The sequence below is a fragment of the Cylas formicarius genome, unplaced genomic scaffold (genome assembly GCF_029955315.1).
Source record: "Cylas formicarius isolate icCylForm1 unplaced genomic scaffold, icCylForm1.1 PGA_scaffold_7__23_contigs__length_41026272, whole genome shotgun sequence".
NCBI lineage: Eukaryota > Metazoa > Arthropoda > Insecta > Coleoptera > Brentidae > Cylas > Cylas formicarius.
Window position 1 is genome coordinate 5044921 of NW_026844352.1, and position 21266 is coordinate 5066186.

A 21266-nucleotide genomic window follows, 5' to 3' on the forward strand; every position below is an offset into this window, starting at 1 on the left:
CGATTTACAGTCGCTTGCTTTCGTGATCTTTTCACGATTACTCCAAATTGTAGATATTGTTGTTATAGCCAATTTCTTTTGTCTAGCAATTTCCGCCTTACCGATGCCACTCTCAATACTTCCGATAATCTCTATCTTTTCTTTTACCGTAAAGACTTGCGCCGATCCGCCATTTTAACCATAAGCTCAAAAAATCGTACTAGCGCATGCTTTCCGTAAAACAATAAAGTGGAAACCAATGAGTATAAAATAGAGGGGAAGGTAGCGTATACTGTTACGAGTGCCATCTATTATTTGTGTCCTAGTACGTACTAAAGTACTGTCATGGCGGTTTAAAGTAATGCGGTACACTGAAAATACTACAGTAGCTTGTAACGAATAACAGCACTTTATTTATATTTTAATTAAAAAAAAAATTAATACTATTTCAGTAGATGTATAGTGCCGATATAAGCAACAGAAACCGTACATAACCTCAATTTCCTAACCCCCCCGCAGCGGGGGCCCCCCGCGCGTGGCGTCCTAGTGTCCCCCCTGTCTACCAGAGTGCGCTCCGCCCCCCACCCAGCTTGTGTAGTGTCCTGTTTTGCCCCGGTTCCGCCCGTCGCTGCTAGATGTCGCGCGCTCCGACCGTCGTAGGCCCCCCCGGTAGAGGGCGGTGACGGTGCGGCGCGGAGACGGTGTGGCGCGGTGACGCGGGGGATCGAGTCGTCGGTAAACAAGTCGAGTGACTTATACAGAGTGTCTCAATAATCACGGTTTAATAAAAGAAAAACTATAGATACAATAGTAAATATTTATTAGCTCATATGTAGACAACGTAATGCTTCGTACAAGCGGTGTTTCTGGTCCATGAGATTTTCTACTTCATCGCGGTCGAGGATAATTTCGTCGCCATGATCCCGTTTCAGTATCAACTCACAGCTCTCTTCTTCGTTCGAATAGGTCACCTCGATACTGCTCCCGATGTAGACTGTTATGTCGTTCCAGAACATGATTTCTCCCACCTCGTCCTCCAGAAAGAACAAAAAATCCCAAAAATCCTGGACTTGAAAATCTATGTGCTTGTTCTTGAAGATGAAACGGACACCTGAATTCTTTATTTCGAAAATCGTGTTTTCATCGATAGTGACCACTTTGTTACACATTGTGACAAACAGACTGACTTCGGTATCAAATTCAAATGTACTTATATATCAACAACCCCCCACTATCGGTGTAATTAAGAGAGATATTTACATTTAGTCAATTTGAATAAGCATTTTGCCAAAAGAAGCAAACAAGCGCACGTAGTTACATATAGCGGGATTAAAATAGTTTTTCGATCTGCCGAGATGTTGTATTCGTTACCGCAATTGTCGTTAACGCCGCCGCTGGTGTTATTGGAATTCTTGATAGCGATCGTTTGCCATTCGCCGTGGTCTTCGTAGCTCCGGTTCGCGAAAACGAAACGTACCTTGTAATTTAAATACGGCTTATCTGCGGTAGTGTTATTCGACAATGTCACGCTAAAAGTTTGTAGCTTGTCGATTCCGTTGACCTGAGCGAGTTGCATACGCGTCCACGTATCGGGCCAAATGCACCGATTATTATGATTTTTGAAACAAACGAACGCTTCAATCACATCCTTAGGTTTATGTATATAGAAAACGTTTTGTACCACAGCCGACAACAAAACAAAGTGAGCACTTAACAAAACCATGTTTCTAGCCCGAATGAATCTATCCTAGATCTCGGTAACTGCTTTTATAACACTCAAACAATAATGACATTTATTCTGGGGAGGTGCCGGGCCGTCGATATGCATTTTGCTGTCCGGTCTGTTATAGTGAACAAAGCAGGGCAAATGAGTTTGCAATTCAAAATTGTTGCGATGTCGTACTGGTAACTTATGCCACATATTTAACAAATCGTGCGGTCTCACATGCTCCAAGAAATGTTGCACAGGAATCAATTCAAGTTGATCGGTATCCAAGCTTCTAAAATCGTCGAAGAAAACTAACTTCTTATTCATTGTTGTGAAAGATCGATAACTTTCTTAACAAATCCCTAATTTGTTTAAAGACACTCTCTGTGGGACAATTAATTGCGACAAGACTCAAGTCTATTTCACCGACTCTCGTTAATTTATTCAAAAATTCGTTGTATTCGTAATACGTTTTCTCTTTGAAAAAATACAAATGTCCGTTGGTGTATCGAAACGCGCCCGACAAATCGTCGGGCAGACCCGGAAACAGTTCCGTAGTAAAACCGTGTTCACTCGCACTCAAAGAACACTCGTCTATTTCTGCATAGTAGCGTTTACCGTAAAATATATACGTTCGACCGCCATACGTATTAAAAATAGCGTTCACTGTTTTACCCGCAGGCACACCCAGTCGCTGGACGCTTTGTCGGTCGCCCACTACCGTGAAACTCGGGAAGTGAAGTAAATAAAACGAATCACCGGTGACTACCAAAAGTTGTCCGTTGGGTCTCTGGTAGATATGCGAAATAGGAGCGTAAATAGGGACATAATCTGATATCATTTTAGGTTCCATGTAGACTTTATCACCTAATCTTATTATCCAAACCCATTTGTCGTAAAATAGATACATATGATGGTTAGACGTAACCAAAAATATGGATGGATTTACGTGACACAAATCTGGTACTTTTGTTTCGTTTTTCCCTATCGGAGGTTTCGTAGTTGTGGTAGTAGTGGTAGTTGATGTTGTTGTGGTCGGAGTTGTTACGCGGGCGGTGGTTGTGGTTTTTTTACCATATAAACGTTGAAGACCTGCAACATCGTCGTATGACAATGTCTTAGAATTTAAGCTATACCAAGGGTACATAATGGCATTGCGATCGTTACTGTGCGCCAAACCCAACGTATGTCCAATTTCGTGGAACAACACAGTAAACAAGCTCGTTTTTCCTCCGGGCGCAGGCACTTCTAAACCGTAGTACCAATCTTCGGATTTATCCAAATGAACTTCCACGCACTCTTGTTGTTGATTTGGAAAAAATGCATGTCCTAATATGTTACCCCTTCCGTCAAAAGCAAAAGGACAGGATTCGTTCCCTTTACATCTTATGCTTTGTCTGTGGGTAGTATATTTGTCAGACATCAAAATCATTATATCCGGCTCTGAGTAATTTAAGAAAAAATTTAAATTTGATTCATCACTCCATATTTTAAAAACCTCGGTTGCCAGCACTTTTAACTCTTGATAGTGACTGGGCGGTACTTGAATATACCAATTTAAATCCGTTTTCTGCCATCGCGAAACAGTCGTGAAGGCATTTTCTATTACACCACATCGGGGTTTATTTATTAGTTCGACGGTTTCGTTATTAAGAGTACCATCCACCGGTAAATTATAGAAATCCTGAAAATCCATTAGGGCACGTTGCAAACTCGACGCATTGATCTGCGTTAAAGATTCGTTGTCGTTAGGTGAAAGGAATCCGAATTTTTGTAAATATTCAATCACACCTTCCTCGGGCAGCGCGGCGACTATCGTCGACACGTCCGAACAGGTAGTAAAGACAGCGTAGCATAGCAACAAGACTCTCATCTCGTTCAAGGTCAGTAAAATACTAAAATGTATTCGGTTCCTAGCTAATCTTTTATAGGTAAAATAACAAAGAGAAGTGATGAACCAAACGCTTTTAGTCGCTATTTTGCGTGAGATGACGCAGAATATTACTCGAGAAATGGAACGAAAAAAGAATTATACTTCAATAGATTACAGTTTCGCAGTTTGTATTCATATCATAGCATTAGCGTGCTTTATTTTTACGTGTAAATGTATTATTAATTTTTTTGGATTGAAATAAAAAGTCTTATTTAAATAAAGAAAGTTTTATTTCATACAGGGATCCTTGAATACAACCAATTATATAAAAGGGCAGAATTTCTCAACGCGCACATGCGCAGTCTTCCTCCGGAGTGAAACATGCAATGGGCGTGATCCGGTTGAAATTTCGGCGGATTCAACCAATTATCATCATCGAATTTCTCCACGTTAATGACTCTGCATGCGACACCCTCCTGATACATTTTCGACATTAAAAATTCCATTTTTGATCTTCCTCTCACGTATATCAAGTCAGCATTTTCTATCAGTAGTCCGATCAACGTATCAATGTCGGAATATTGAACAAAACCAGAACTGTATTTGAGACCGTGATGATATTGTTCGAGCCAGCGTACCGTTCTTTTTTCTGCACCGGTCAACGTGCAATATTCACGCGGCGGTTTCAAAACGTAATGACTAATTTGGCATCCATTGTAGACAGCCATTTCTTTAACGACAAATCCATCTTCTAACTGGAAGCCTTGAATATCTACCGCAACGATGCGCATTTTTAATATGACTGGTTAAGATTAGGTTCCTCCGGCGGTATTTATGTTAGATTTCGAACAATCTCGCTGAGCGGTAGTTGTTCCACGATACAATCGTGAATGATGATGCATTAGGCACGTGTATTCGCGGGAAATCCCTTTTTTGCTTCGATGTCTAACTTTACGTCGACAGTGCTGGATTTTACACTGTCGTTTCTTCGAGAACAGTCAATGACGAAAATCGCGCAGTTTTTGAAAGCCATATAGTCAAGCAACGCAGTTTTTTCCTCACATCCCTTATAACTGGGGTAGAAATCCGTGTAATTATGATGCGCTTCCACGAAGTCATTCTTTTCAAAATCTAATCGTAAACGTTCGTGAGGGTAATATTCTCCGTTTAGTGTTAATCTTATATCCGTTACGTCGACGTGATCGAAAAGCGTCGCATTTTTCGCTTCGTTGTCTTTGCGATTTGTTTGAAAAGCGACTATTACGTATCGGGGGCTTTCGATAGCCGCGCACGTCTTGACAGACCAAATTTCTTTGGTAGAGCCCGCGGTTAGGGCAGATATTCATGAAGTTCCCATCGTCTATAGGGTATCAATATGGGTTGATCTAATCTAATCGATTTCAGCAGAGCCAATTTGATTTCGTCGTTTGGAAATATGTGCTTGACCCTAAGATCGACACTATCAATTTTTAATTCCGCCGTTGTTTTAATTGCACTGGCCGCAACACCGCCCATTGGTTTAATTATCATACAATTTTTGTCATGTCTGGCTCTTACCAATCTTATGGTTTGTTTTCCACAAGTTATCATATTATAATCATTAAATATGTTTAAAAAGTGTCGTAACGGGATTCGCATGCTAAAATGTCCATTTTCTGTATCGTGAATCGCATTTTCAGGGAAATTCCAGCCGGAAATATCTAGATGCGATGAGTCATCTTTCGAGTAACATAGATAACCTCTAATCGTACTAACTATACCCGGATCACGCACGCTATCCACTTCTTTCCCATTCAGCTCGTACGATATAGTTTCAAAAAAAAATGCTCCTGCATTGTTTACAAATTGCACTTGGTCGGTTCCCGTGAGACGTTTCAGCGATCCCTTAATGCAAATAGCAGCGTCGTACATAAGCAGCCAGGCATCTCCTTGATTGATCGTGATCTCAATGGTGTCGTTGTTCAAAAAAGATTTCACAAAGGGATGATAGGTGCGGGTCTCCACGCGCTGGATAGATTCATCAAATTTTGGCTTTCTGTGTATGTCGAATATTTGATTCGATAACATCGTAGCCCAGTGATCGGAGAAATTGTTTGTTGCTCAATGTAAGACGACCTTTACGGATACGCCTCGGTTTTGTTACTAACCCTACCGTTTGGATGTTCGCTTTTTTATATTCACCAGCGTCTCCGATTGAGTTGAAAATCAACATTACGTTAATTTTTTAAGTTCCAATCTAATGATGATTTCTTCACCTCGGAAATTAACCAACTCAAAGTTTTGATCCAGAACCTGTAGGGTAATGTTGTAGATTTGTCGTTTGTTTACTGGCAAGTACGTTAGATATTTAGGAGTTTCGTCGATGGCGTACCCCGGATCGACGGACAAGGCAAACTCGTAAATTGTGTGCGAAGGTCTGTCGTTGTAGAACGCTCCAGACGTTATGTTACTATCTACATGTATCGTTCGCACTTTTATTATATCCACGGGTAAATCTGAGGAATGCATAATATTGGGCTCCAAAATTTTCTGTGAAAACCCCAATAATTTTCCGATACTGTCCGAGTGTTGTTTAAAGTTTACCCCGTATACGGGGCTGTAGATTTCACACTTTATCGTATTATTGTTGGGTTTGATTGATATCTCCTCTATTAACTTTGGGATCGTATTCTTCTCTTCCTTATTTTTTGGCAGATGTTCGTTAATGTAGGTTTCAATGTCGCTAATTTCATAGGACCCGGTCGGAATTTCAATTACGTTTTCTTTATTGTTACCATCGAAGTAGTAAAATTTATTCGAACCCTTATCTATGTTGGGAATGTTGTTGTAAGAGTGGAATCCAATCAGCGCTAAACCGTACTCTACATCTTCATCCAACTGCAGCGGATTGACAAAGTCGATGGATAATGTCGACGTGTTCCCTTTTAACGTAAATATGATCGACATGTTGACTGCTTATAGGTCCGCGATTTCAGTCCTTTTTATAGAGAAATTGCAAACACAAATGACCGCAATTGTATTGCGTAAACTTTTGATATCTATCGTGATTATAGTAGATATTGGCGCTGTTGCCGAAATATTTAACAAGTTCTGCGGGTGGTTTAAGGTTACCGAAACTGTCAAAATACTCAACATCGTTTCCCTTCCTCTTTTTGTATGCTACCCAGTGGGTTCCTCTATTTCGACGAACATCCAAATTTACGATTCCGCATTCTTGCGATCTGATTCGACGGGGTAAACTATCTCGCATAAAAACACCCCTGAAGTGAGGAATTTTTAATTTGCGCGCCAGAGATATTAAATCGACGTCGTATAGAGCCCTTCTGGGTAGCTTTATTGGGAGTTTTTTTGTTTCTTCAGATAAAGACCGAATCCGCCGCGCGGACTCTTTTTCAAGAATAGACCCGATCCCTTTTTTCCAATCTCTTCCATAGCTCGGTTATGGCGGTTGTCCTCTTCGAGTTTCTTTCGTGCGTTTTTCGCATCGATGACAGTTTTAGCGATAGCAGCGGCTCCGCCCGAGAGCGAACCTAAAGCCCCCTAGCGCTCCTAATAACGGTAAAAGTGGTAAAATACCGCCCGATTTTGATTCGAACGGTATAATTCTAGGTACTAATTTTTTTACGTCCTCCCGCTTTTCTTACAGCGGCTCTGCCAGCTCGAAGCGCTTCCAGTGCCGATCTTCTAAGCATTTTAGGGTTATCGATATGAAACAATTGTTTCTTCTTTAATGCATTGCGAACCTTTTTCACGACACCCCTGTCGAAACGAAACAGGAGGGACGCCGTTGTTGACCCATACCGAGCTTACGTTTAGTTTTCATAGTCGCGGTGACAAAGAATGCGGCAGCTTTTTCACCAAACTTTGCGTCTTTAGATTTTACTCGCTGCCACGCACGCGTTTCCAATTCTTTATCCGCTTTATGACGTTCGTCTAACGATTTGTTTTGCGAATAGGCAATGTCGTGTACCTTACACGCAGCGTCCAAAGGATTCACCCCGCTATCGCCTCGGTTCAAGCGTTTTTCCAATTTTGTACCGGGACCGCAAAACTGGTAACCCGGAATGTGTACTTCAAAAGGTAACTTGTTAATAAGCGTGTTAACGAGACCACTTCCGGACGCGAAGCATAACATACTAATTAAAGGAAATTGCTTGTGTCGTATATATATACGAGGTGTCTCGAATAAACATTGTAGTCATGCGGGTGGTGCAGCAGAAACTCAAGCTCCCCATCGATAATTTAGATTTGGTTTGCGGAGATGGTTTCTTTAACAAAAGCAAACACGGTCAACTGCTACCCAATTCATTTAGGGCGGTGTTTTGCGGACCTAGCGGTTGCGGCAAAACCAACACCATGTTAGCGCTACTCTTTAACCCCAACGGGGCAAGTTTCGAAAATGTTTACGTCTACTCAAAGTCGTTGTATCAACCAAAATATCAACTGTTATCTCGCGTATTGAGCAATGTCAAAGGAGTTGGATATTATCCCTACAGTGAAAGAGACTCGATAATCGACCCCAGCGACGCGAAAGAGAATTCTCTGTTTATTTTCGACGACGTGGCGTGCGACAAGCAAGATAAAATTCGCGAGTATTTTTCGATGTGCCGACACAAGGCCATCGACGCTATTTATCTCTGTCAGACATACTCCAAGGTACCCAAGCAATTGATACGTGACAATTGCAATATTGTCGCGTTGTTTAAACAGGATGACATGAATTTACGTCACGTTTATGATGAACATGTCTCACCCGACGTTTCATACGACACGTTTAAACAAATTTGTTCCGAGTGCTGGAAAGAAAAGTACGGCTGTTTGATAATTGTCAAAGATTTCGACGTAAAAAACGGACGCTACCGCAAGGGTTTCGACAAATATATAAAAGTCGATATTTAATTGTCGATAGAAACAGTCATGAAGGCGACGTCCGCCGACATCGCCGACGCGGCGCTAAAAAAAAAAGTAAACGAGTTGTCTAGATCTATTCGAAAGAAGTATTTAACATTAAAATTGGGTAAGAGCGAAGAGGATGCGTCAATTCGGAAGCTTTTCAAACCCGTCAGCGAGCCGCTAGAACGTATAGCAAAAATAAAGCTATCACCGTCACCGGCAGAAATAAAAACTGAACGTCGAGGTGTCAAGCGGGAACACAAAAAGGAACCGAACGAAGAAACAAAAAATAAGGTTAACGTATCATTTTTGCCTATGGAAGAAATTCAGGAAACGCCGGATCCCAATAAGAGCGTTGAGATGCAAAATATCGATGAGGAGGAAGATGATGTGTTTGACACATCGAGCGTGGCCAACGCATCCCTTCAATCATACCTGGAACAATATCCAGAAATTTCCCATTCATATATTCAAAATTTATGGGTAAAATCGCCCGACACCGATATTGTTTACGGACCCGTTTACGACAAAATATCATCCAAATGGTTTCTCGGCAATAAATCGCTGGATTTTCATCAAGGATCTGGCGATATTATTGTAGACGGCGAGAGATATTCCGGTACCCGCGGCTTGTATAATTTGGTGTTTTTAAAAGATCCCATAGCATACACAAAAGACGATTTGGCACAATATAAAAAAATAATGGAGGCTACCCAGGTGCACAGGGACGCGATCGGACGTCTGAAAGGCGCATCGACTGTACCAAAATATACCAAGGTCATCCGACCCTTAATAAAATCTCAGTCGCGTTCGTACTCGTACAGCGGTCAAGGTTATAATATGCGTTATAATGACGCTCCTACTGAATATGTATACTGGGACGACGTCAATGAACTCGTAGAGCGTCTGAAATTACTAATCGCGTCGAAACACGCAGGCAACACGTCTCATGATAACGAAATAGTTTCAATCGTTGAAGAGCTAAAAGAATCAGGTTTTATACGTTAGTTTAACGATGAGTCTGGACAAGTTTGGACGTTCTAGCGCGCTGCGCTCTAAACGACCCTTCACTAATACTGTGATTAGAAGCGCCCTCGACTATATGCCAGACGGAAACGTCAATATGAACAATTTAAAAATTTGCAATGTCCAAACGCCTAGCGATGACGGTGACGTGGCTAACAAAAAATATGTGGATGAGACAAGTAATTTATTAAAAATTGCATTGAGAAAGATTATTGGACAGAAACTCGAAGCGTACACGAAAAGATTACAAATTGAAGACAAAACTAAATTCTCGCGTCTTGAAGAACAACTGAAAATGAGTAGCACTACACTCGAAAATGAAATTATGCAGTTTCGCGAAGTTTTCCACCAAAAGCTAAGCGAAATGAGCGCAAAGAAAGATTTGGAAAAGCACATGACAAAAGTCGCCGTTTTGTCACAGCAATTTCATGATATTGTAACCAAAATGGAGCGACTTACGAACGAAAATGAGAATATAATGAAGGTATTGAAACAAAGGGTTTTAAATCCTCCATCGCAACCGAACACACATTATGAATAAAGAGAAGGTACAACTGGTTCGAGAACTGCACAAGCCGGCACGCAGAAATTATGCTCGCCGCCGGACTATAATACGAGGGATGGATGACCTGTGGCAAGCGGATCTGGCCCAATTAGATCGCTACAGCAAACAAAACAGAAATTTTAAATTCGTGCTGGTTGTGATAGACTGTTTCTCAAAATATGTATGGTGTCGCCCGTTGAAAACCAAAACCGGGGTCGAAGTCGCCAAGGCGTTTTCCAAAATTCTCAAGGACGGACGGCACCCTCAAAACTTGCAAACGGATCTCGGTAAAGAATTTTACAACGACACGTTTCTGAAACTTGTGGATAAGCATAAAATTAACCACTATAGTACGTATAGCATAAAAAAGGCCTCAATTGTCGAACGGGTGATACGTACCCTCAAAGAGAAATTGTTTCGACATTTTTCTTTACGCGGGACGTACAAATGGATCGATGTGCTCGCCTCTATCGTTGATGAATACAATAACACAAAACATAGAACGACGGGTACGAAACCCATCGATGTGAGTAAGAGCAACGAAAAGAGAATTTTGAAAACCGCGTATAGTAGCATAAAAATATTCGGTCCTCGTAAACTTAAAGTCGGCGACATCGTTAGAATCAGCAAAGTCAAGCACGTTTTCAACAAAGGTTATACACCGAATTGGACCACGGAATTGTTTAAAATTGTTAAAGTACGGGTTACTAACCCCGTAACGTATTTGCTTCAAGATATGCAGGGTAAACCCATAATGGGCGGATTTTATGAAGAAGAATTGCAGAAGACAGTTAACCCGGACTTATATCTCGTCGAAAAGGTGTTGCGCAGACGAGGCAATATGGTTCTCGTGCGCTGGTTGGGATTGGATAAGTCGCACGATTCGTGGGTAGACAACGTAGACGTTTTGAAATAAATTTAGTCTCGATTTAGAAGTTCTGACATAAATACGTGTATATGATGGCTCAAGAGAAAATTGTGACATCCAACGAATTGTATAATTTATTGGAAAATTTCGAGTTGCAATTTCCTTCATCAGAAGTGCTCCCGTCCAGCTTCGTTCCTGTAGAGCAACAAACCAAAAAATCTGCGACCAAACGAAAACAAAGTGCGTCGGTCGTATCCCGCAAGAAGAAGAAGAAAACTACCACAAGTGAAGCGTTTGCAGCTCCAACGTCATCCGCTGATTGGCTCGAAGTGTTCACGGACGGTAGAGAAAAAAGTGTCATTTGTGAGGCATTCAATTTAAAAAGAAACTTGGCGTCTCAGTTGTCGGGATTAGAGTGCAATATCAACGAAATTGAAACACAAATTGCGCTTTTTAATACAGACTTGCAAGTGGCGCGGATGCAAGCTCAAGAGTGCAAAAGAAAACTAGAACAATTTAATAATTTAGCATTTAACGAAATTGTAAAATAGTAATAATGTATATAATAAATAAATTATACAATTACAAACTTCTGTGTAATTATTATGCGGTGTTGTGGTGGTGGTAAAAAAGAAAATAGCGTCTAAATATATACATGTTTATTCTTGTTGCAATACAATGGCATACAATCAATACATAAAAGCCTTATCTACAGTTACATATGTTATAATAAAACCACAGTATTAATAGTTCAATGGACTATCAGAAAAGCGTAACTTTTTTCCATATTTTCTCTCATCGTGAAGCATTAAATTACATTCATCTTCAGTTTCTACAGTGAACAAAACTTCTTCAAAGCAGCTTTGACACCAAAATTGTTTATCGTGATATACATCATTCAAATTATTTATATCCAGCTGTAAATGATAGTGATCCAATAAAAGTCTAAAATTTTTCTTTTTAAATTTTTTAACTACTTGAAATATAAAGTGACAAGATTTACAAACTAAAATTTCCGAATATTTTATCCTGTAATAACTGACCCATAAACAGTAAGCGGATTCTCCGTCAAAATCAATGGTTGGAGTTGCCAAAATGCTATTTCTGTAAGACGATCCAAATCTCTTATTCAACAGAATGAATTCTAAATTTAATAAAGAATTGCCATCAGACTGGAGCGCTAGTTGTTTAAGGTACCTCCATCTATATTTCGAATAATATTTAAATATTAGTATCGTTAGTTTCCAAGGCAAAGGTGACTCAAGCAAAAAATCAGCACTACACCTAATATTTTCGCAAATTGTTATAATACAAAGGCTTTCTAATGTAAGTTGCTTGACCATAATCTGTAACAAAAATATATTAAAAAATAATTACGGCACTTTATAATGTCCCCACGGAAGCGTTTCATATGAATTCGGCAAAAGATAACGTTTATCGTCTAAAGGACTCAAGGCAACTTTTGTTTGTTCGATGCTAAATACATTGTGAGTGTATGAACGAATGGTTCGTTGAGTGGCGTACTTTTCCCTAAAATTTGTTAAGCATTCTACGTAGTCATCAAATGAAATTTTATTTTTTACAATATTGTACTGAATACCCTTTGACTTTTTAACTACCGAACCCGTTAAAATTTTGAAAGTATACATTTTCGACCTTAACCCCGCATAATGACTAATGATGGTGCCATTAGTCTCATCCTTCATCAACCCCAAAACCTTTTTGTTGATTTGCGGTATATTATAGGGATTGTCATTAGGATAATCAGACGTGTCAAATTTTGTTAAATCGGCCTTAATAACGCTTTCATATGCGTCATAACATTTGATATTATAAATGAAACTGTCCGTATCCATGTATTGAATTTTACATTTTTCGGGACCCAAATTTGGAAGCATGTAATTATAATGAAACTCGTACATGGTCGTTTTCGACAAATCCAATATGGACATTCCAATATAAAGTGGCTTATTAAAGCAAAGTTCCGATTTTTTTAATTCTATAAGCAACAAATTGTTATCAAGTATGGTTCTACTGTGAAATCTAGGACTAGAAATTAAATTTTTCGCACCGTAGCGACCATCCCACGCTTTAACAAATTTAACAATACGATGCTTGCGAATGTTTTCCATTGTTTTACCGTAAGCGGCATTATTAAACAATTTGTATAAATTTATACCAAATTTTGTCTTTGCTTGGGTTCTTAATTTATTATTATGATCGATATAACATTTCAACCAACGAGATTGGTTAAATTTTAATATTTTGTGAATTTTCTTTAGTACGAGACCGTTTTTGAGAGCCTGTTTTAAATTGCGATAGTGTATGACGTATTTTTCTTTATTATACAAAGTAGTCATTAGTTTTGGTAACTTTGAATTGGGGGGCACTCGATGTTCGGCACAAAATGGAAAATCTCTATGTGTGTCATGTAATTTCTGCGGGTATTCCAGGTCTACCTCTAGGATATATCCTTGGGAAGATTCATCTGGAATGTTCATGACATTAAATGAATCAATCTCTTGATGAGACATCCAGTCGAATCCTCCGTAAGGAAGAGGCTCGCACATGGCCTTGCCATAGAGGTTATTGACGTCAAAGTACATGATATAGGAATCATCCCTGGATGAATCGTAGTTGGGCATATATTTATTGTTGGCCTCCGCATATCTACCAACACACACCGAAATTCCACCTCGTATAGCCCGCTCGATAAACATAATTTGGTCAATGTCGCGCAAAAGTTCTAAACGACATTTTGTGAATCTAAGCATGCAATCCCATGTATACCCGGGCATACTGAAATACCACGCCGGATCCAAAACGTGTGTTGCCATACAAGTTTTTCGAAAATTTTCGAATATATCTGCCAGAAGAATAACGTCGGTTTTTAAATACAAATCTGAATACTCGCCTAAATTTTTTATTTCAAACGACTGCCAAACACTTTGTGCGTGGGAATATTTTTCTTCACTAATATTGCTTTCACTTAATTTATTATAGAATTCTTCAATCGGGGGTAAAGTTGTTTCATTTAATTTGTCTATATGGTCGATGTAATCGTAACAAAAAATACCTTTTTGCGACAGTAAATTTAATTTTGATTCGTCGAGATCGGAAAATTCTTTTCTTAAAATATATAGTTCATTTTTATCCATACTGGAAACTAAATTATCCAGAGATGCTCCCAAAAATCTAAACGAATCTATAAATCTAAATTTTATGTTATAATCAGGTTCGAAATATGTAAAAGAGATGTATTTTTCCTTATTAACCGGAACTATGGATACATAGCTTTTTTTTGCTAAAACCGGAAGCAGGAAGTGGCTATCGTATCCAGAAAGGTTCTGGAATACTACGGGCACTACAAATATTTTTTTAAAATTTAAATTACAAGCCTGATGGGCAAAACCTCTAAATTTACCAGTAAAATGATCATGGTCACGAACAATAACATCTTCTTTTAAAAAAGGTTTTTCACAAATATGACAATGACTCGACCTTTGATCTAGACTAATTTCACTATCCATTGGTATAATATCCTTAAATTTTGAACGAACAAATTTTGATAAATTAGATATTTCCTCCACGAACCAATCAATACAATCTAGACCACGATAACTTTTGAAAAATGATATTGAATCATCATAAGAACATTTAAAGTAATATGCAGCACTGTAAGCTTCGTGCTTTTGGTATTTCGAGGTTTTATCTGAAATTTTCAAATTTACTTTTCTCAATTGACTCTCAAAATCGGCGTAAATTACAAACGGAGTCCTTTGTTTATATATATGGTTTCGAAATTCAACGTAATCATATTTGGGAAAAGACACTTTATACTCATTGAAACTGGAACATATTGTTTCATGGTCATGTAGACGAGTTTCGTTATTGAAATAATTCAAACACCTATCGCAAATGTATTTCTTGTGATTATATTTACTGAGCTGTGAGGAAACTAATCGAGACAAATTTTTAATGTAACAATAGTGATATTTTATTTCTTCATAATCATTATCTTGCGGATCAGGATCAAAATCATTAACTTTTGGATAATATTTATTTTGTATTAACAACAAATTTGAATGTTTTTCGCGTTTTTCTTTTGTTAATCGTGCAGGTAACACGGAATAAAAACTAGTTTTTTCATTTTTATTAAGCTCTAAGATATAAACATTGATGGAAATATCATTGTCTTTTTCAAATTTGCTTATTTTATTCATTTCCATAGGTGTTTGTAAATTTTCAGTTTTCAAAACACTTTTGTAGTATGGATATGAAGAGGGTAAATACTGACGAAAACGTGCTGGAAAGAGTCCGCATACAACTGACCAATAAAAACACGCTTGATCGTCATTTCTAATGTTAATACAAGCCCTTTTATTCGCAATTTCTTTAGGCAACTCAACGAAGGATGACCCGTTACCCATTTCAAATTTATTAATGTTAATCTCTAAATAAATAATATTATTTAAAGCCCACCCGGAATCACGTTCCTGAAACTCTGACATTTGATTTAAAATTTTATCTTGCACATTTTCAACAAACCAATCATTCAATTCTGTTCCTAAATCAACTACAGCATTTCCGGTACTCAGATATTTAACATCAACTTCGCCTTGGACATCATTTTTTGCCTTAATAAATTCACCGCAAAATGTGGTATTTACTTTCAGCAATAAAAATTTCTTTAAAATTTGACTAATTTTTTGTTGAAATATTGGACGAGAATCGTTTAAAAATTGAATTAAATCTTTATGAAGTAAATTAATTATGACACCAGTCTGAACTCTTCCCTGGAAACACGACGCTACCGATTCCCATACAACCATTTCATTTGTGTTTGTCTCGCGGCTACTACTTTGTAATCCCAATCCAAAATGCTTATGTTGATAATTAAGAATAATTTTTCTAATAGCTTTCAGATGTTGAATTGTAGTTTGTAATTTTCTTTTTAACCCAATAGATAAATCCTTTTCGTTAGAAACGATTTGGTTGCAAGATTCAATATTTTTATTTAGTCTCCTAAGCCACACATCACTATCTCTAAGAGTGAACTTGTCGGAAATATGCTTTTTTAATTTTTGTAAGGTTAAAATTAAGATTTGCGCTCTATGAATGATCTGCTTTACGCGCATCGTGGTTTATTAAATATATAACAGTAAATAAGACTTACCCTGTATAATATGTTGATTAATTTTGAATTATTTTGAATTTCTTTAAAGAGTTGGGCTTTCCAATATCTTTGGATCCCTCGTAGACCAGTTTGTACTGCCCCGACGCAAAGTGTTCTAGTCTCGGACGGAAAGCTTCTGTCACGCGAGTAGGAAGAAATACTACGGAATTTTCTAATTGCAGCAACACGGAATTGCCAAATTTTGTATTAACAATTTTGGCTCTAGTAATTTTAAACGGAACGCCTATCGGCAATTCATGCAGTTTGACAATCGGCTGCTCAAAATCACCTTCTGCAAGACAGGTTTGATTCAGTTGACTTAAGTCCATCTATAAATTATTATTAATTATTTTATCTCAAAATTAAAAAAATAAAAAAAAACTTACGCTTAAGATTGCTGCTATTCTATTTGCGGTTACGGGTTGAGAGTACTAAGATGATCTTTAGGACCTTTATAAAATAATAACAAATGTTAAAGAATTAAAATAAGACAATAAAAAAGGTACTTACTGCTTTTTTGTACGAACACCAAACCACTAAGTTAGCTTCCACGTTGCACGAATAATACCAAAAACAACTACTGACAAAACAGAGAAAAATGAGATGTATTTATACGGTGCGAGAATACTTTCTAAAAGTTAACAAACGAAGACACCTCCACATGCGTTGCAACAAATTTTTCCCATTACGTTAATCCCACGGAGCAAATATAAAGGGGGCAATTAATTATTATTCTCAACAAGCAAAACAACTTGACATTTAGACTCGGCGCGTTTTGAAATTCCACATCCCATACGGAGATTGTAAAAAATGAAAGCAAGTTGGCCTTGATCTTTTGCGGCAACATACGTTCGTCCAACGTCCGAAACGGTTGCGTTCCCGTGTGAAAGCGTGTTGACCTTGAGACTCCTACCTGCACGGTTGTCTGGCGACAACATCGCGTCTATTCAAATCGGCGTTGGTGCTTGTGGGTAGAAGACCTTTCGACTTTTAATTCAACCATGGAAGGGAGTGCATGTGTATAAATACGTTGCATGTGTATTATAGACTATATTCAGTGCAATGAATACAGAAGTGCGATGTCCATTTCCCTACGACCCTACAACTGGTAAGTTTTATATTTTAATTACCTTTATACAGTGCGCGTCTTTTCTTGTGGGTTTCAGTTTGGGTTATCACTTTTTTGGTTAGTTTCTACCTGTTTTTAAAATATGATACTCATCTTTTTTACGTTGCATAATAACCGATTTAAATTGAGTGTTTTTAATAGCTTTTAAATGACAGTGAATGGAAAAGGGAATTTTGGCTTTTAAAAAATAAACAATTTTTAAATTTGTTTCAAAAATGTTTTATTTTTTGTACTAAAAAATTGCAGTTTGCCTTTTTGACAATAATAATCGAATTAAATTGAGCGTTTTTAATATCTTTTAAATGACAGTGAATAGGGAATTTTGGCTTTTAAAAAATAAACAATTTTTAAAATTACTGAAAGTTTTGTTTCAAAAATGTGCGTTTTATGGGGAAAACGCGAAATATATACATATTTTTGTTTATTTTTTGTACTAAAAAATTGCAGTTTGCCCTTTTGACAATAATACACTTACATTTAAATGACAGTGAATTGAAACGTGAATTTTAGTATGCGCGTATAACTTAAAAAACAATTTTTAAAATTATTTGATAACCCCCCTTTTTGGAAGTTTTGTTTAAAAAAAAAAAATGTGTGTTTTATAGGAAACGCTACATATCATACTTTGTTTTGTTCTAGAAAAAATCGCGGTTTGTCCGTATAACAAGTCGCATATTATGTTGGCGCATCGCTTAGGGCGTCACATATTCAAATCACACAAAGAGTACCGGGGGTTAGAATTCCCGGTACGACATGAAACGACAAGGGAACATCACCAGCAGCAGGAGCAACCCGGTGGATCAAAAGAAACAAAGGAGCAGCAGGAGTACCCGGGTGGGTGGTCGACGGAGTGGGACGGCGAGGAGTGCACTTCGTATTTAGATTTCCTCCGGGAACGGGAAGAAGAACAACGCAAGGAACAGGAACAATGGGATGGTCGACTGAATCGACATAAAAAGAAGAAGAAACTCCTCGCCAGACCAATTTTATAAATAAAATAAAATGTATTAAAATTCAAGTTTATTTAATTATCCTCCCGATCCACCGCGTCACCGCGCCGCACCGTCACCGCCCTCTACCGGGGGGGCCTACGACGGTCGGAGCGCGCGACATCTAGCAGCGACGGGCGGAACCGGGGCAAAACAGGACGCTACACAAGCGCGCGACATCTAGCAGCGACGGGCGGAACCGGGGCAAAACAGGACGCTACACAAGCTGGGTGGGGGGCGGAGCGCACTCTGGTAGACAGGGGGGACACTAGGACGCCACGCGCGGGGGGCCCCCGCTGCGGGGGGGTTAGGAAATTGAGGTTATGTACGGTTTCTGTTGCTTATATCGGCACTATACATCTACTTATTTCGACTTTTTTTTTTTCATTCACATTTTACCTTTCAAACTTTAAATTGAATTGAACCGTACGTCCCGCGCGTTTTCCGTTTGCGTTGAAACTTGTATAAGCTTTGGGAGCCATCCCATCTATCTTATACTCTTTGGTGGAAACTGTTGACCGCAGCTGGCAGAAAACCTCGCAAATGGTTACTAAAAAATCTCCGTTTTTTTCGCTTGATAATCCGGTTTTAGGGTACGCTCATATTTTATAACCAGAACAATAGTGAAAATATTGTACTTTATAACCGTAGTAGAAGATATATATGGTACGTAATATACGGGAGTACGTTATATCCCATGTACGTTATAAACGGAGTTTACTGTATGTTGTCATGTAGGCGACCATGTTGGTTTGGGTTTACTTGCTTGCTTAGACTAATTTAAGTTAAACGTGGCATAAAGTGGATGGCTGGATAAAGTTCGATGGCTTGACATGAAAAATCGACGATATCTCCATAAATGTAATATTCACTACAAAACTGTAAGATTGACATCTTCTCACTCACTTTTTAAAGAAAATCAGTTTCCGTACTGACGTTCGACTCGAATTCGAATTTAAGATATAAAGGCGTGCGTCATCTCTCGATTTTTTGAAAGATTATTCACGCATACAGGGTGTTTTCGTATTTCTTTTAATATCCTTTTTCAAAAGGGTTGTCATGAACGGATAATTTTGTTAAAAATTATTAATAGTAGGTAGTGGTCTTTTTTTTTTTTAAATAAAAATCGTTTATTATTTATCTTGTTAGAATTTCATTCAAACTGTACATGTAAAAAGAAGGAAAGAAGAAAATATTTTTTTTTTCTGAAGGACATTAGTTGGTAAATAAAAACTGGATATTTTGTTTTAGATAGATATTTTATTTTTCACAAAAAACGTTCTCGACTTAACCTGTTTATAGACAGCGATTTACTTAAAAAAATGCCGATATTTGCATTAACTTATAAGCAAATTTGATCCCTTCCCTAGTACGATTTTCATTTAAAAATAAAACTAATTTCTCCGCATATTAACGATATTGTTATGACCATGCAGAGAAGAGGTTTTCATTTTTTTAAGCGAATTTTTTATTTCATTGGCGTGCTATGGCGTAATATAGTTTATTTTTGAAAACTTTGCCATCCGGTAACTCAAAAGTTAAGACGTTTAGGACGTATGTTCATATAAAGTTTTCTTTTTAAAATGGACTCAAACATCGCCTTCTTAATTATTGACATTCAATTAGAAAACACCCTGTATAATGCAGTGGATCTTTCAATCTTTCAAATTATTAAACAATACATTTTTCACACACATGCATGAAATGGTTAGTTTAAAAAACAGAGGCTCCAAATATTATATTTTGTTTAACTGAACATATTGTTTCCAATACTTATAGTAGGCTAAAATACTATTTTTTTTTATCGATCATAAATAAAACTAAAATCTGATTTTGGAACGCGTTCATAAATCTGAACATTGAACTTCCTTTGCATTACTGGTTGCACGGTTGATATTAGACATCATTAGAAGATTTGTTTTGATCGTTGACAAACGAGAAGGTTAAAATGTCGAAATTTTGATTTATATTTGCGTGTTGAAAATGGACTAAGAAATGACTCAAAAAAACAATCTCAATAGACTACAAAAATATATAGCACAATGGAAAGTCTTCCACAATTTGGCTAATAAAGAATGCGAATAGCGACTATTGGTTAGTTAATAGTTAGTAAGGACGAGGTACGATATAAATTGAAAAAAAAAAAAAGTTAATCGGCTAAAAGTGCTGGGAATTATTTCCGAGTTGCTGAAATGGCCACGAGGGGGCGTAATCTAGAAAATTTCTATTATTAAAAATACTCTAAATGATTTTTGTTTAACACTCTTTGCTCTGCAAAGCAAGTGGTGAGGAGTGATCAAACAAAATTACAATTTTTTATGGACCGAACAACCCGAAGGAAGTCCCATATCAATATTTTTATCCAAACCTAAAATACGAATAAAAGAAAATTTGCAATTTTTATCTTTAGTTTATTTAGGATGCCGCTACTTCTTTCGAAAACGAATTTGGTTTTAATCTTCTTTGTCGTTTTTTGATGCTTGTCAAATCCTTTTGATTGTATAAAATTTTTATCACCTTAAATCCAGTGCCTAAATAATTCAATAATTAATGAACTTCTTCAGCAATTTATCAGTTAGTGCCTAGTAATCGTTTTTTTGAAAAATAGCAAAAAGTAGGAGGAAGTGGATTAATTTTACCTTATTATCAATTCTAGTTGCTGTATATTCTTTTAAAAATCCCAACCATACCGTAAGTAATAAAGCAACCTCATTAAGTAATTATTTGTTTAAAAGAAATACAATTTTCCTACGTATTGTGTCATATACAGATATTGTACATAAATGAATTTAAATCAAAAATGAATTTTGCTTGTGTAAAATATCTATGTAAAAAGAAATAATGGATAAAAGTCAAATAGTGGAGGAGGAGGACAAAGATTTTATGGTATTATAATATTTGTAGTAACATACCTTGGTCTCGGCGTCTGCTAACGGATTGGGAGTAATAGTGATCCTATTGGAAGGAATCGCGCACCCATTAGACCTGGGAAGGGACTTTGCTTCGACGACATAGTCGGTACCGTCCGCTTGGATGTGGTGCTCGACCGACGGCTTATCCTCGGTGTCTGAGAACAAAAAT

At 37.7% G+C, this 21266-nt stretch overlaps 2 protein-coding genes across 4 annotated transcripts in view; one reads left to right on the top strand and one right to left on the bottom strand.

Moving 5' to 3' along the window:
- LOC132704993 (interference hedgehog-like) overlaps positions 1-21266 on the bottom strand; it is a 90475-nt gene that overhangs the window by 2617 nt on the left and 66592 nt on the right. For all 3 annotated transcript variants that reach the window (XM_060675368.1, XM_060675370.1, XM_060675371.1), the window contains exon 11: positions 21098-21252. In XM_060675368.1, the coding sequence (XP_060531351.1) occupies positions 21098-21252 (155 nt within the window). The remainder of the gene's footprint in view (positions 1-21097; positions 21253-21266) is intronic.
- LOC132705442 (uncharacterized) lies at positions 16465-18502 on the top strand. The gene is made up of 2 exons (XM_060676030.1): positions 16465-17175; positions 17836-18502. Exons 1-2 carry the CDS (start codon positions 17130-17132, stop codon positions 18186-18188), a joined length of 399 nt encoding a protein of 132 aa, XP_060532013.1. The 5' UTR covers positions 16465-17129; the 3' UTR covers positions 18189-18502.